The sequence below is a fragment of the Tamandua tetradactyla genome, chromosome 8 (assembly GCF_023851605.1).
Source record: "Tamandua tetradactyla isolate mTamTet1 chromosome 8, mTamTet1.pri, whole genome shotgun sequence".
NCBI classification, from domain to species: Eukaryota; Metazoa; Chordata; class Mammalia; order Pilosa; family Myrmecophagidae; genus Tamandua; species Tamandua tetradactyla.
In genome coordinates this window covers 55597634-55615679 of record NC_135334.1, presented here as the reverse complement: position 1 = coordinate 55615679, position 18046 = coordinate 55597634, and the positions used below count along the sequence as shown (strand labels likewise).

The window sequence follows — 18046 nt, the reverse complement described above, 5'->3', positions numbered from 1 at the left end:
TTTTGTTTAAAGAACACATTTTACATGATTTCAATTTTCATTTTAATTTACTGGAGCTGATTTTATGGCCTAACACATGATCTGTTCTGTGTTAATTTGAGATTTTTTTTTTTTTTTTTTACCTTGGGTGAAGAGTTCTATAGATAAATGTTAGATATAGTTGATTTTATAATGTTATAATCTTCTATTTCCTTGTTGATCTTCTGCCTCATTGCTATATCCATCACTGCAATTAGGATACTGAATTCTCCAACTATTTTTCTTTAATTGTCTAGTTTTCCATTTAATACTGTAATTTTTAAACTTCCTTTATTTTGGGACTCTGTTGTTTGGCGCATATATGTTTATAATTGTTATAATTTCTAGATTGACCCTTTTATCATTGTAAAACACATCTAAGTAATATTTTAAGTCTGTTTAACTGATGCTAGTATAGACAATCTAGCCCTTTTTTCTAAGATTTCTCTTTTCACAGTATATATATTTTCCATCATTTTACTTTCAACTTATTTGTATCTTTGAATAAAAACTTGATCTCTGTAGAAAGCATGTAGTTGGAATGTGTTTTTTAATCTGTTCTACCCAAACACATCTCTGGATTACATTATGCAATTATTTATGCGCAATGTAATTACTAATAAAGTAGCATTTACACCTGCCATTTGGCACGTGTTTTCTATATTTCTTATGCCTTTTTTATCCCTCTTTCTTCCATTACAACTTTTTTTGTGTGTTAAATACACATTTTCTAGGGTTCTATTTTAATTGCTTTGTTCATATGCTTTTGTGTCCATCTATTTTACATACACATACATTTGCATATATATTTAAGTTATTTTATTAGTCATTGCCTTGGGAATCATAATTATCATCTTCATTAAAAAGCATAGTTCAGACTAATATCAACTTGATTTCAGTAGTATACAACAGGTTTGGTTCAACAGAGGTCCATACCATCACCTCATCTTATTATTATTATTATATGTTATTATTTTCATACAAATACTATCTTTATATATCAGAAGCTCCTCAAAATATTGTTATAATTATTGCTTCTTGCAGTTGCCTTTAAAAACTAGAAGAAAAGTGTTACAAACAAAAAATATATGATGTGTTTTATATATTTACCTTTATAGTTTTTTTATTGGTGCTCTTTATTTCTGCATTTTGATTTGATTTATTGTCTAATATGCTTTCATTTCAGCCTGAAGGTGTCCTTTTTATTTCTTATAATGTAGGCTTAATAGTGCAAACTCTCCCAGTTTTTGTTTATGTGGGAATGTCTTAATTTCTCCTTTGTATTTGTAGGATAGTTGTACTGTATCATGAATTCTTTTTTGTCGGTTTTATTTTCCAGTAAATTGAATACAGGTATGTCATCCCACTGCCTTCCATATTACATGGCTTTTGATGCAAAGTCAGTTGTTAATTTTACTGAGGATTCAATTTAGGTGATGGGTAATTTTTAGCTTTCTACTTTCAGGGTTTTCTTTTTTGTCTTTACCTTTTGACAATTTGACCATTCTATTTCTAGATGTGGCTTTTTAAACTTTTACGTTACTTTGAGTTTGTTGAACAACTTGTATGGGTGGATTAATATTTTATTATTACTTGTCGATATTTGGGATGACAAACTGCATGAAGGCAGGAACCCTGTTTATCTTATTTGCTGCTAGTAGAGTTACTTGGTGATTGTCAGAGAACAAGAAGTTGAAGTGAGGGCACTGTCTCAGTTTTGTTTTCATCCTTCATTTATAATCTTGTTTCTTTCTTGTCTTCCTTGTTTTCATGACGTATTTTTTCTCTCTTCCTAATTCTCGTTTTTTTCTTCACCAATTTATGATTGCTATTGACAATATTCCTAACTAAAAATGATTTTAATGTATTTACTGTTTATATAAAACATAAATGAGACTCTCAGAACTTTTACCTGTCTTAGCCACCTACAGTAGCCATCTAACTTGTCTCATTGCTTCCACTTTCCATCCCACTTCAATCAATTCTCCCTCAAAGCAGAATGATATTTTAAGAATACATATCCAATGATGGCTTTCTTCCACTAAAATTCCTATACTTGTTAGTTATTGCACTTACAAAAAAATCCTTAACATGTTCTACAAGGTTATGCATGGCATACCACCTGCTACCTCTCTAATCTCTTCTCACACCATTCCCTACTTTGCTTATCATGATATAGCCATAGAAATCTTCACACACACTTACCCGTCAGCTGGAAAGGCCTTTTTCACAATTCCTTGCTAGCTAATTTTATTTTTCCTCTGGTCTCAGCTAATTTTCACTTTTTCAAAGAGATCTTACTTGACCACAAGTTTAAATTATCTTCCCAAAGCTCACTGTCTAATGGTGAAAATAGTACACAAAAGCTATCACAAGCTTGGGAGTTTTACTAGATCAGTTGTGTATATATTTGCACAAAAATTTGGGTGTTTTACTAGATCAGTTGTATATGTATACATTTTTTTTGAGAAAAGAAATGTCCTCTGAATGAAAATCATTCCTTAAAACAAAACCCTAATGTGAGCTGATCACAAAAGGCTCAGGATCACAAGTTTTTTAGAACCAAGCTTGTGGTATAAGCTAATTTAACTGTGAGAGATGGGATCTATCACTGATGATTGAATGATGTAATGTCTAAAAGGTTCTTGCTAAATCCATATGAACCCTCAAGCACTAGACTACCTTACACACCACATGGTTTGCCCTCAGGTTCTTCGGTCCCATCTTCAGGCTCCCATGTAATCTATATCTGCAATCTATATTTTCTTATTGCATTTTAGTCATATATTTATGTTTACATTTTTGTCTCCCTCATTAAACTGTGAATTTCTTTAAAATAGGTATGCTACTTTTATTTCTATGGCTTGATTTCTTTGGAAGGCTTAAAAGCACATAATATTAACTAAATGTAATCGGTGTTTATTGAAGAAAAGATGAAAGAATCAAGGAAGGAATCGTCGTGTTTTTGTATTGCAAAAATCAGAATTGGCTGTGAAGTGTAGTCCAAATAACAATGGTATTTCCCTAAAATCTATTGGGGTAAAACAGAAAACAAACAAACAAACAAACAAACAAAACAAAACAAAAATAAGCAGAGACAAGTCTTGCGCTGTGTCAACATTACTTGAAAACTCTTATTAGGTGAAGGTTCCCAATTTAGATTTAGGAAAAGCATTAGGAGAAATAAAGAGTTTTAGATCAACTTCTCAATACTGTGCTACCTTTTTGTTATTGGATATATGATAACATAATTTTGAATTGTGGGGACAATACACCCACCCTCTCTACCTCAAATGACATACTTAAGTGGGTTCCTGCTCATCCTGAGGATAGACTGAGAATGCTCAATAAACAACGTAAGGATTCAGATAGAGTTTGGGGGATGAGGGAGGGATATGGGCAGAACTCCCCCTGAACCGAAACATTTTGATGATTAGTCTAGGCTTTGGAAGGGCTTCTATTAATAAAGTAATCATCTGTCCATTAGGGACCACCTAAGACGGTAAATACTTGGAGATGTGACCCTCTCCTCCCATGTCTTTTTTTCATTTGAATTTTGAGGAATATACATACATATGCTGATATTGTGATACATGTACCTGTAAGATCATCAGTGGGCCAGGACCCCAGCTGGCATGCCTTGCAGGTGTACTCGTCAAAAACATACTCATTCTCTTTACAAGGTGTACAGGTCCAACAACAGCTGACTTCTCCCTTCCGGATCACCTAAAGCAAATATTTAAAAAATTGATTATTTTGTTTGCATATACAAAAACCTAGTGCTTTTTAAAAACATATAATGCTTCAAAAAAAAGGCTTTCCCATTTATTATTTCAGATGTTATCAGATAGTCTGTATATATATTATTATTTCACATTATTATTAAAGAAATTGAGATTGAGTTTAAACTACTAGTCCTATACCATAAACTTGCTTAGTAATAAGGTCAAGGCTTAAATATAGGTCTTTGGATAATTAGCTTCAGGTAACTATATTTAACCAAGTGCCTGTATTTGTGCTCATATATGCATAAACATATCGTTAAATAACTGAATTTTCCTCAGGGTCTGTGTTTTTCTTCCTCTCAAATGAAGAACTTTTAATCTCTTGATTTACCTTGGCTTAACTCTAGCTGAATAACAAAGAAGCATTACGTAACTCTTAATGTTCAAAATATTTTCCATATTTATAGGAAAGAATTAGGAATGTGCATTGGGTAGAAAGGCAGAAGCTTGAACTAAGATGCAGAAGATGAAGGTTTTTCTGGAGTTACTCTCTTATCTCCTTTTCTACTGAAAATCTGGTTCCATAATTCTTGTTCCTTTTTATTTGAGTAACTTTGTTTTGTTTGGGATGAAGGTGGATAAAGTCACTGAGACTATTATGCACTTCTTTATCTGTCTGATTTTTACAGCAGTGGAAAATAATTGAAATGATTTAACAGCGGAAACAGTCCCAGACGTTATTCTTTAGAAATGCATGCAACCTTTTATTTTTCATCGTTGTTGCATGAATAACCTCTGTGAAATAGAGATAGTATTCACTAAACATTCTTATAAATAATTTAAAATGTGATTAATAACCAGACACAACAATTATTACAATTTATATTCCTTGTCTGATATGCTAGCTCTATTAATGTCCTTTGATAATACAACATCTAGATATCTACAACTAAATATGATTGTAAGCTGGCATCTCTTTCTTACATTTTCTACTGTTCTCTGTGCTGGTGTTTGAAACAGCAAAAATACAAGTAGAGAATGAAGAGAAAAGAACCTGAAAAATCCTTTCCTTAAAATAATCATTTAATTGAGGCAAAACTGCTGCTAAGACCTACTTAATCCAGCTAAAATATTCTTCATAATAATATTAAATATAATTTCTTAATCATTTAGTGTATGCTATATACTGTTGTCTCTTTAAAACCAGAACATATCTGTATGAGGTAGGTAGTTTTATTTTATTTATTTTTGTCTGCTGCATGGTGGGCTCACATTTCATTATTTTTCTATGTGAGTATCCCATTATTGCAGCACCATTTGTTGAAATTTAGTCTGTTCGTTTGTTGTATTGGTTTGCTTTGCTTGTTTGGTTTTTTTGGGAAGTGCATGGACCAGGAACCGAACCCAGGTCTCCCGCATGGCAGGTGAGAATTCTACCACTGAACTACCCTTGCACCCCTTAGTTTTATTTTATTCATTTCATAGAAGACAGAAAATTGAGGGTGGATCAAACAATGTGTGGGGGACTTTAAGATTCATGCTCATGAATATTTGAACCTTACTGGTATATAAAAAGATAGAATTTATTGTATTTTTTTTAAGATGTAGGGGAAAGAATTACAAGCCTGGGAATCAAGATACACCAGGGTTCTAGTCTTACTTTAGCCACTAAGTAGTTGTGTGGCCTTCAACTGTTCTTAGTTCATCCCAGTTTCTTCAACCCAAGCCCATAATTTTTGTAAATTGGAAGTGGTAATAATACATTTCATCAAGGGTTGCCTGAGGATTTAAAATTTTCAGAAGGATTTGTAAACCATAGAGCACTCTAAAAATATCTATTTTTATTAATTATATGTATATAAAATACTCCTATAGAAAATGAAAAAATCATTTTCCAGGTAATTTCAACCACCCTTGGTAAATCCATCCCTGGACAATTATGTATATTGCAATGCAAGGAGGTATATTTTAAATGCTGAAGGATTCTTTTTCCAGGACTCAGCAGGGCCTGGAAAACAAAAACAGCTGATTTTTTCCCCCTAGAAATATGCTGACTTCATGTGATTCAATTTGCACTGGTTAGTGAATTCCCGCTTTTACCAAAATAAGTTTGTGCTTTTTTCCAAGAATAATTCCAATATTGCAGTCTCCTTATGAATCAATAGTGACACCTTAATATGGCCTCTTCTGATCATTCAGCTCTAATTTATTCACTGTTTTTGCTTGTTTTATTATTTCACATTCATGTTCAATACCAGAGGTTGTTGCAATTCTTTTTCATGGCAGTTCCAATTCTTTTTCAACAACCTGGGAGTAGTGGTTCTTTCTTTCTGAATACCAATATGTAACATATTTGAAACTCGGCTAGATTTATCACTTTCATAGACAGTAAATTTATAAATCTCTGAACAATGCTGTAAGATGTTGATCTCATTAATGAAGTTGCTCAATTATAACCTTAAACCATATTAAGAAAATGCAGTGAATTGTGTTTTAAAAAGATTGAAAATGGAGTTTAGTTGAAAAAAAACCGAGTTGGGGATTGAAAATTAAAGTAAGCAAACATTATTACAATATTACCAGTATTAAAATTAACCACTATTAAAAATGTGTTAATAGGGAGTAAAGTTTTTCCATTGTGTTATTTCCAATAAAATGTGATATGATAGTATATATAAATGACTCTCTCAAATCAGCCATTCAGCATTTTGAAGTTATAGGTTCAAATCATGTTGCTGTGAAGGGTCTAGAACAAACACCTTTCATGTAGGAATTTACGCAGCATAATCTTTCTATAGGAAACTATTGGAAATGAAGAAAATTCAATATTCAGGGACTATAAAGGAATATAAAATTACATGATGATTTTAACTACACGATATAGAAATATTTTGTCACTGAGTACCAAGGGTCAGCAAACTCTTTCTGCAAAGGGCCAGATGGTAAATACTTGCGGTTTTGTGGGCCACATAGTCTCTATTACAACTCAACTATTCAACTCCTTCATTATAGCATGAAGTCACATTTAGATGATATGTAAACAAATGAACATGGCTCTGTTCCAGTAAAACTTAATTAAAAAAAGACAGCTGGTCAGATTTGACTTGTGTGTTATAGTTTTCTAACCCTTGCTGTGCATTGTAATAAAACATATACATTTTCATATATTCCATAAGATACTAAATCTTTTAACAGATATAAATAAGTTCATATTTATCTTCATGCACCTTGTGTTTCTTCTCTCTATTCTTGTGTCCATGTATTCAGAACCAGTCATTGAGGACGTTAGTGTTGGTACTGAAGTATTTCAATTTCAGTCTAAAACACTAATGAACAAACACTTCAGATGTGTTCTCCACAGTGCAAAGGTAAGATTGGTTGAGAAAAAACAAAGTCAACTGCTCCAGGTGTGTGCACTTCTTCTACTACATTACTGGAGCACTTCAGTAACTATTTGATGATAAATATATTACGTAAATGTTACCTTTTTTCTTCTCTTAGAGCATTACACCTCAACAGGTATCTCCCTTTTTAATTATATCTCCATCCTCTCCTTCTTCCTTGGCTTTTATTTCTTGTAAGTGTAGTCTGGTCTTACTTCACCTAAAAGCAGCTTTGCAATAACCTCACACTACCACACGGTTTTCATCATGCATTTCTTGCTGCACAATTACCATTCAACTCTGTTCAGTCTGGCAAGGTTCTGTTTCCAGAAAGCTCCAATGAAAGGATAACTCTCAAATCTCATGTCTTTTGACCAGTTGTCTTCTTTCTCCGTCCTCTTTCTTCCACTCACCATCATCTTATGTGATAGTGTGCTCTCATGGTTCTCTCTCCCTCACTGAGCCTGTCCTCTCTCTGCTGCCATTCCCTCTTGCTTCTTTACATTTTAAGAGCAGGTTTGATCTTGGCTCACATTTATTTAAGATCTGATCTCAGCTCCCATTGATTTTTCTCTCTGACTTTCAGGTTCAGTCTTCAACAACTCTAACAACTTCAACTTTAGCTCTGTGCAATTAATTCTTAAATCTGGTATCTTCAGCCTTATTTCTTATTATTGTTTGAAACTATTTTTATTCATAGCAGGCTGGATTTCAGAAACAACATGCCTTCAAACTAACCCACTCTCTTTTCACTAAAGCCCTTCTTATTTTTCTGTCTCTGACAACTGCATATTTGATTTATTAAAACTTTAAATTGTAGTTGATGTGCTTGGGTCTTCTTTTTCTTCTACAACCTTCAGTCATCTGCCAGAATTGATTGAGTCTACCAAATTTCTTCCCTGCCCCTTTCCATTCTCACTGTTTCTTCTCTTCTTTGGGGGTTCTTATTAGCACAACCATAGTGTACTTCTAAAATGTCTCTTCCTTTCTAATTCATGTTTCATAACACTACTCATTAATCTTTGCTTGTCCCGGTTTATATCAATGTTTGTAAAACTTATTCTCTGACTCCTGATCATTTAATAAAATTAAAAAGCAACCTATTTAATGTGACATTCAAAATTCTTCATAAATCTGGTTTCAACCTATCACTTAAATTTTCACTTTTATAACCATTTAGAGCCATGCATTCTAGATCATTTACTGTTTCTAAAATAGTTTTCAATCAACCATTTCTGTACTTTCTTATAACTGCTCCCTCTCTATAAATGATATTTTCTCCACATCTTTCTCAGAAATCTGACCCATTTTCATGGTCTTATTTTTGGCATTTTATTCAGAAGAAATCTATTTCCTTCTCTTTTGTTTGAACTTATAAAGATCCTCCCTACCCCACTTTTTCCTTTCCTAAAAAAGTTATCACATTTTTTATGATGTTGCTTGTCTGTGGCCATGATACTTTTCTTCTTTAGACTGTAAATATTCTAACAGTAAAGGGTATATCACTTATTTTGGCCCTACTGATATCAACTATCATATTAATAAGACTTTGATAAATAATCAGAAGATACCATACTTTCCAGCTTTGAACTGTTTGTCCATCTAAGTAGAAATGGTGTGGATATTTCTACCATTGGTTCATCATTGGTCCAATCAGTCCACACTACTATGACTACTGTAGACTGTACTCTAGATATCACAAAGAATTAATGGGAAGAGAGCAAAAGAAACAAATCCAAACTTCTGACCTTAGAAGCTTTACAATGTAAAAGGTAAAACAAGATTCCAATTTTTCAAAATAGCCAGTGATAATTAACACTTTTGAATTTACAACAAAAATTAAAGGAGCACACACTCTATTTTACCTTAATCTGGCCTTTCTCACATGGTTCACTGCACACAGATCTAATGATGTTATTTTTCTTGGACCACACTTCATCATCATCCATTTTTAATTCTCCATTGTCCCAGCTTCCAACATTGATGTAATCAAAAAAATCTTTTCCCATTTCCTTGAAATTCATGATTTCATACCTTAGGAACAGAAATATAATAAACAATTGGCTAATGATTTAAATATTAAACTATGAGAAAATGATAGGTTTCATTCCCCTCCCCCCAAATGTACCTACTATCATATTAGTGACACTTGAGTTTTCCATGTCAGCACACTTAGCATGCCACAAACAAACAACAAATAAAAACCCCTGCTGTTGCACTTTCTCTTCAGAGGCAATTTTTTGCTTTCAAGCTTACACCTGAAATAGAAAATAATCCAATGTGAAAGAAAAAGTGACTTGACCTCAGCAGATTGAAAGATTTTGAAATGATCTCAAGAAGTTTAAACAAGTACTACAGTTAGGCTCCTAACAAAAGAGAAAAGTTTATTGTCTCCACTGAAGTAAAATGATAAAATTTTCCTTTGGTAATCAAGTGAGAAATTTGGTAAATCTTTAATTTTAGAGAATGTGGGGTTTATTTGGTTGGGGTCTGATATTTACCTTTTGATTTTACTCTTTACCAAAGGCAAATTTCATGATATTAAGACAATTTCAGGAGTGATACTTAAAATAAGTTGGAAAATAGATAGTTTTTACAGAACCTCATGCAATGTAAAAATGATGGAAGAGACTAACATCTTGCTAGTTCTTAATCTATATTAGATATTATTCTTATTTTGAGTATGGGGATGGAAATATAAAGAGGGAAAAACCAAAATACTTATTTACAATCTTTCTCTTATATACAAGAACATTTCCAGAGAAGCATTTCTGAAATAAGTTTTCCATCTGGGAACACTGGATGAGCAATGTACAATGATGCGTATACAATATCTTCACTATACCTGTTGGAGATTGAATTATGTCCCCAAGACATGGCTGGGTTTTAATTTGCATTCCTGTGGGTGTGAGCCCATTTGTAAATAGGACCTTTGAAGGTGCTATTAGTAGTTCATTTTGAATAGAATCTTCAATGGCCCTATTTTGAATGAAGCCAATTTGAATCAAGGTCGGTCTTAAGCCATAGGACTGAAGGCCTGATAAAGAGAGGTAATTTGGAGGAAGTCAGTTAGGAGAAGCCAGAAGTCAGTGGAAACAAGAAAAGCAGACTTAAGGAGAGAGTGATCTTCGTGTGATAGACAACTGCCATAACCGGAATTCATCTGACCCCAAGAGAAAGCCTGGACTTGCTGGCATATTGATTTTGGATTTCTAGCCTTCAAAATGTGAGACAATAAATGCTTATTGTTTAATCCTACCCACTGTGTGGTATTGATCAAAGCAATTCTAGAAAAGTAAGCAAAGTACCCTATGCTTTCACTCACCAGGAATTATGGAATTGGCAGATAGGCTCTTACAAATGCCTCCTCAAAATTTCCATGCTCGATATGCAGAGCTTCTGGAAAAGTATATGGATGCAAAACTTTCTAACTTGTAGTTTCAAGTGACTAGGTTTTCATACTCAGACCAAGATTCTTTACAGAAATGCTGAGAATAAAGCTGACATTAATCTGTTGGGATTGGCACGGTAAAGGGATCCTTACTTTTTCCACTCCCAATCACATTTTATTTGCAGGGTGAGGGTGTGGGGAGTGCATGGGCCAGGAATCGAACCCAGGACTCCCACATGGCAGATGAGAATTCTACCACTCAACTACCCTTGCACCCCTCCTACTCATATTTTTTTTACCATACTATCTTTTTCAGAATGTGAACTCATTCTTAAACTTTGTTGGCTATTAGGTCATTTAAGGGTTATCTACAGTGCTTTATTTGCTGTCAGTTAGTAATAATTTTGAGTAGCTATCTAAATTCCACCTCTATATCAAAAGTACCAACCAATGGGAATCAAAACTGGTCCTACAACTTTCTACTCTATCACAATTATCCCACAGCTACTAAGTGTGTAATGAGTTGAGATATTAAAACACAGAATGCTAAGGTAAAAAGAATTCATATATTATATCATTGGCTACTTCAACTATATGGGGCTTCTAGGTCTCCAAAAGGTGACTCTCTGTGAGCAAATAACCTATGTTGAGAGAAAGAAAGAAATGTCTGTGTCAGGAGGCTTCCCTTCTTGCTGCTGCTGATTTGAAGAAATATGAAGGGTTCATTGTTCACCCCAAAATAAGTCATCAACCATATTTCTACCAATTCTTAACTATGTAAGGTGTAGTTCAAACTATTAATTTTACAATGAAATTGAAGCTCAGGGAGATTAATGAGTATGGCCAGGTGACAGAGTATGCGAGGATACGATCTAGGGTCTAAACTCGGCCTGTAGATTTCAAGCGCTGCTATTTGTTCTTTACTAAACTGCTCCAAAATCTACTCAATAGTGCTAAGAGATCAATCTTTCATTGTTTAAATAGTTCAGAAATATGACTTGGTCTACACTTTAAGGCTCTTGTCTCTATATCCAGATATCTTTTGTTTTATATAGCAGATACTGAAAAAAGTTGGATCTGGTTTTTGAAAAATATACATAATTCTTTAGAAGGGGGAATGTCGTATTTGTCAGGGAAATGATTTCAAGAAAAATTAAATCTTACTTTAGCTCAAACAGTTCATCAAGAAAAATTAAATCTTCCTTTAGCTCAGATAGCTCAACCTGTTCTAATTGCATTAGAGACAATGAACACCCCCTTCAGAATTAGTCTTTAGTTTCTGGTAATTGTTTTTTTTTTTCCTGCAAGACAAATAAAAAAGATGTATATCACTGTTGACAATAGCTTGGAAATATAATCATGCTTTAAAAGTCTTTGGTAGTGGTATACTGTAAAATTAGGTAGGTCGTACTAATTCTCTACAAAAGAAGATTTTACCCTTCTCTTGTGTATTTGTATTGTTTTTATTTTTCATTTTCAGAGATAGGATACATATTTTATTCTCCAGCTACAGTGAGAAAAAATGAATGTTTCAAAAACAGCTTTACTTATTTATTTTTTGCATGGGTAGGCACCGGGAATCAAACCCGGGTTTCTGGCATGGCAGGCAAAAATTCTGCCACTGAGCCACTGTCACCCATCCTTCCTTAAATTTTCAATAAAATTAAAACACCTGTTTGGGTGGCCCATGTGGCTCAGCAGGCAGAGTTCTCACCTCCCATGCTGGAGACTCGGGTTTGATTCTTGGTGCCTGCCCATGCAATAAATAAATAAATAAATAAATAAATTGAAACACATATTCTAATGGCTTCCAGGAATGCATACTGATTATTTAATCTATAATTTGTAATTTATATTTGATGAAAGATCAGCAATTATGTGCGATCTTTTTCTTTTGGCTTTGGAGATTTGCACATACTCAGTTTTGGAAGGAAAGATTAGTGTGTCTTCCAATCACGTGACACTTGGATTGACATCACACCCACTCTCTTCCTCCTTGTCCTACCACTTCCCCTTTTGCTGCTTCCCTCTTCTTTCTTCTCCCCCTCCTCCTACCCCCTTCTCTTTCTCCTCCTCCTCCTCTTCATCATCCTCATCTTCATTCTTACTCTTATTCTCATTCATTCTATTTCTTCTTTTCTCTTGTCTTTGCCTCTCACTCACTGTGTGCTGCCTCTGTTTCAGAATATTTCTGCTCCTTAACTTCTTTCTCATTTCTGTGTCTGGGTATGTGAAACCTGTTTACTTAATCTCTCCTACTTGTTATGCTTCTCTCTGACTCCTCATTTTTGTCTCTTTCTTAACTGACCACAAATTAGAGTCAATATATCTTCAACAATTGAAAAAATGAATTTTGTGTAATCTTTCATACTGCAATGGCAGAGTTGAGCAGTTGCAACAGAGATTACCTCACAAAGCTGAAAGTATTTACTATCTGTCCCCTAGAACAAGAGTTTCTTATTCCCTAGTACAGAGTATCCACTGAGCATGAATGTTTAAGAGGCCTGACTTTTGTATATCCCCAAAACAAAATATAACAAATAAAAACATGGTCTAAGAAAAAAGTTCTGTTGAAGCACTACATACACATTAAACGAACTAGAGTTCAGATGAACAAAAATAAATAACTTTCTCAATGATTAGAATTTTCTGAAAATTAAAGCAGTTTTCCTGAGAAGATAGGGAAAATCTCTTTACTCAAGGGGCTGAAGTAAGGTTGTTGTTGGGAAACTAAAACATCATTTGGAGAAAGGGGCTGCGGAGAATAATGTACTTATATGGCTCCTAAGGTAGTCTCAGTTTATAAGTCTGGTGCTAAGATTAAAAAAAAAATCTTAATTATGGAACAAATTGGCAGAGAGTCAATATCCTTTGCCAACAAAATAGAAATTCCAAGAATTGGTCCATGCAACAAAGCAATAATAATTCCTTTGGAGTTGGATAGTCACAATTAAAGAGAAACCATAGTGTTGATTTGACCAAAAACTCTATACCTTTCAAATGTAATATGAAGAAAAAAACAAAGATTATTCTCAACTGATGTTTGTGCCTAAAGGTTGCATACTGTCCTTTACTCTCTTGCGAATTGATGATGTGACCTTGGGCATATCTCTTCCTTTCTCTGGGATTCAGTTTTCTACAAGAAAATTTGGAGGTTGAAACAGATAATCTCTAAGGTTTGCTATAGCCAGAGCCACATTTTAAGAATCGGTTTACAAAACAGGTCAGATAATATGCAAATTTCTAGTGTTCTAGTTTCATTTTCTATAATCCCCATCTGTTTTGTCCCTCTGTTCCCCTTTCCTGCATTTTTAGGTTAATCAATTTTTGTTTTAGTATTCCTCTATTTCTTTTAGATATTCCTCTTTGTATTCATATTTTAGTTGTTGCTCAAAGGATTACAATGTGCATTGTTAATTTATCTTATTCTACTTATGTTAGTTACTTAATATTGTGCCACTTAATGTAAAATATAAGAATCTCCCTGTGCTGGTTTGAATCTGTTAGGCGCTGCAGAAAATCCTATGTACTTTTAATCCATCCCTGGGGACACAGAGCTATTGTTGGCAGGACCTTTTGCTTAGGTTGTTTTCATGGAGATATGACCCAGCACATTCAAGAGACATTTTGGAGAGAGCAGAGAGAAAGAAAATGTCCCAGGAGAAACCAGAAGGACCCAGAGAAGCTGAGAGAGCCGAGAGAGCCATTTTGAAATCCAGGAGAGAAGGACCAACAAATGTCTTCATGTTCCTTCTCATGTGACTGAGGAAACTCAAATGCCAGCAGCCTTTCCTCAGAGAAGGTATCGCCCTCTTGATATCTTAATTCAGACATTTTTGTGGCCTTAGAAGTACAAATTGGAAACCTAATAAATCCTATTTGTAAAAGCGAATCCATTTCTGGTATATTGTATTCCAGCATCTTTAGCAAACCGAAACACTCCCTTTTTGCTATTGTTTTCAAATATTTTATATCTTCAGACTTATAAACTCCATAATATAAAATTATAATTTTGCTTTAATCATTCAGTTGTGCCATAAATATTACTGGCCATCCATGTTTTCATTACCTAATTATAGTCAATCCCAAGTGGAAGCTAGACCTCTTAAATTTTCATTCTCAATGGATAGTCAATACTAGAGAATAGGACAGATAGTAAATATTATCGTCTTTGTGAGATACTCTCTGTTGCAATGGCCCTACTCTGCCATTAGAGTATGAAAGCAATCAAAGACAATACCCAAACATATGAATGCAATTGTGTTAAAAAAAACTTATTTACAAAAAAAAGGAGGTAAACTAGATTTGGTTCCCGGACATAAAATTTGCTGTCTCCTGCTCTATTCTGTTGATGGTAAATGCAAAGTTCCATATTTCTTATCTGTAATTCTGAAACCTTAGAACTTTGAAAACTATGAGTTTTTTTCATAACTTAACTGGCAACAAACTGACCCAATCTGAATTTACCTAGTGGCAAAAGCTGACCCTAACTGTCATAAGGCTATTTATGGTCTATTTATCTCACTGAACATGAACATTCATACTTTCTGTTGCAGGAATACTACTGTATTGATTAAAGAGCACTGCCCCACATCCTGTTGGGAGCATAATATGAACTGTATAACCGTTTCTAAATTCAAAAACTCTGAATTCTGAAACACACCTAGCATCAAGGATTTCATTAAAAGACTGCATACATGCAATAGTATAATCAGATATGTGTTTTAAAATCAATGTTTATAAAGTACTCGCCAACAATCCTCAACTGCGTGTGCCAGAGTGAGTTTCCACCTCTCCCTCCATTTAGGATCTTTCTTTGAAACCCTGGCAAACTAGCAAACTAGGAATTTCCCTAATAACCCAAGGCTTTGGTACCTAGCCCAGCTGGGAAATCTGATCCAGCAGAGCAATAACTTTTACTCTCCAAAAAAATTACACAATACTTACAAACACATTTATCAGAAAATACTGACATTTTTATTTCAATCTTACTTGTCTACTTAATCATCAGGTTGTTGTATAAACTTAGGAATTGAAGCCCAGGAGATGAAGTTAGAATCTTGGCTCTGTCATTTATTAGACTATGTCTTTGGGCAAACTGTTTAACCTTCATAAGCCTTGATTTCCTCAGCTATAAAAGATAATAATGAGACTAACTCTGATAATTTATTAAGAGGTGAATGTAATACCCAACTTTAATAGTGCATGGATAGTCTCTAGCCAACTGTGAATCCCAGGAAACTGTTTGCAAAATTTTACATATATTGTTCTGGAGAGAATAATCTATACATTTCATCTGAGTCATAAAGGGATTCATAGTCCAATAAAAAAGTTAAGAACTAAAGTTCTAAAAATATGCCATTACAACATATTTCAGGATCATGTGTGAAACGGTGATGTTCTGCCTGATCCATTAAGGCTTGCCGCTGGAACAGAGCAGAGTGATCTGAGCCAATTCTTTACTACCTGGTTTTGGGACTGGCTTAGGTGCATGAGATAAAAACCCTTTAAACCATTGGAGTTATAATCATCAAAAGTCCATGAGCAAGTCGTAAGCTGATGACAGTGTTCTAGAGATTCATGTGGGGATACAAACACTTATGGAGATTTCAGAGCCTAAGGCTTGAGCCCATTGGTTGATCTGCCCAAAGAAGTCATATAAAAAGTGCAAATGTTTCTTTGAAACTAAAAAAGTGCTTGCATTTTTATCTACCATGGATGCACTGAAAAAACCAAAAAAGTAACCACATGTGAAAAGTCAGTATATTTTGTCAAACAGCCTGTTTGGGGCAAGATTGTTCGAGTTTTCAGAGTAGGAAAAGCATCCAACTTCCATTTTGGCTACACAACTTGAAAATAACTGACACTTTGAAGTCCAGCATGTGAGATGGTAGCAGGTGTTTCATGCATGAGCCCTAGTTTATCTGAAGAATATAGAAGCTCCCTAAACCAAGATTGCTGGTAGGATGGGTGTACATTCAGGTAGTAAGTTGTGCAGAGAGCCATGGGAGCTACTATTAGCAAGGATCCTCTTCTAAGTTCAGGTCCCTGAAATGTGGCAATGAATTCTAAGCAACATTTTGACTGTTCACATTAATACTTTCCCTGGTCACAGAAATCGGACTTTCCTCTCTCTATCTTTGATCACTGTGCATTGGGTTTAGCCAAACTTAGCCAGAAAGCCTAAATAATCAGAAAGAAGACAAACAGGTGCTCAAGGGTCAAGAGTTGCCTTTCTTTCAGGCTCTGTTGTCTGGAGGAGAACAATAACCATACCTTCCTGGAGAGTCTCCATTCTCATCAAACAGGATCATGTCTCCAGAAACCCCAGTAAAATTGGTTTTCATCAGAGAGTCCAAAAGTTTCCGCCCATCGATTGGCTTCATTGCATCACAGAGGCCTGCATAGCCTGGGCAGAGAGAAGTCTGCATGTTATGGAGTCCGTAGGCCATGGAATAGATGGCGTTGATCACAAATCCCATTTTGGAATCCTGAACATGATGTGTTCTTAGAGTCAGAGAACCTGTTGGGAAACAAATTAGGGATTCATTTTATTATTTAATTTGACTATAACCCTGTCCATGGACCCTCAATAATTAGAGGCTGTACTGACACAATTTACCATAGAACTAGAAGCATTTGTAAGACATGGGAACCAATATCATATGCCTAATAATATTCTTCTATTTCCAGGTTTATCTTCCAAAACCTTCAAGAAAGACCTGACTTCCCAACAGGAACAAGGTATACTGGGGAAAAATACAGGATGGTGCACTGTATCTATATGATACATTTAACCAAAGAATAGGTTAATTTCCCTAATGATTTAGGACTCCTCAATTAATCTCCATATTCCAAACTACAAAATCCTCTTAGTTAACAAATTAAATTATCCACCAATTCACCTTTAATTTATTTAGAATTGTCACCCATCATTTTTAATCTCAAAGTATATGTATAACTCACATGGAGTTAAAATCTATAGAGGAAGAGAGCCCTTCCAGAGTAGAGTGCTTGGGAGTATTTTATTAAAGCACTAGCATTTGGGATGAGTTACCCATTCAAGAAATATGGATTGAGTGCCTGTTATTTCTGACTGCACTTGGTAGGCATCAGATTATAATGCTGAAGAGGGCATGCATAATTCCTGCTCTCATTTACTTAGAGTCTTGAGGCAGAAGAGCACCTGAGCAGGCAATTACAATGTGTTCTGATAAATGTTGAGGCAAGTCTGATTTAAGAGGTGCACCAGACTCAGACTGAAGGTCAGGGAAGGCTTCCCAGAAGGTCACTGAGGCTGAGCATCATGGCTGAGTGTCCATTAGTTGGATGAAGAGTAGCCAGAAGAATGTTCGCAGTGCGTTTGAAGGTTCGCAGATGAGATAGAGCAGGATGTGCTAGGGAAACTAAAGAAGGCTGAGTGGTGAGAACTGAAGTGGGAGAGGGAAGCAAGACTTTTGAAGACATATTAAGATTTCTGTACTTTATTGTAACAACATTGGAATCCACTGAAGTGTTTTGAGTTAGAG

General features: G+C 34.7%; 1 protein-coding gene and 1 long non-coding RNA gene across 4 annotated transcripts in view; one reads left to right on the top strand and one right to left on the bottom strand.

The window, feature by feature from the left end:
- GRM5 (glutamate metabotropic receptor 5) overlaps positions 1–18046 on the bottom strand; it is a 543390-nt gene that overhangs the window by 79246 nt on the left and 446098 nt on the right. For all 3 annotated transcript variants that reach the window (XM_077113320.1, XM_077113321.1, XM_077113322.1), the window contains exons 4-6: positions 16794–17040; positions 8992–9160; positions 3618–3744 (exon numbers count right to left, since the gene is read on the bottom strand). In XM_077113320.1, the coding sequence (XP_076969435.1) occupies positions 3618–3744; positions 8992–9160; positions 16794–17040 (543 nt within the window). The remainder of the gene's footprint in view (positions 1–3617; positions 3745–8991; positions 9161–16793; positions 17041–18046) is intronic.
- The window catches only part of LOC143644390 (uncharacterized), a 205198-nt gene that overhangs the window by 76743 nt on the left and 110409 nt on the right, over positions 1–18046 (top strand). Inside the window, exon 2 of the long non-coding RNA XR_013156663.1 lies at positions 17211–17261. This is a non-coding gene — a long non-coding RNA (uncharacterized LOC143644390). The remainder of the gene's footprint in view (positions 1–17210; positions 17262–18046) is intronic.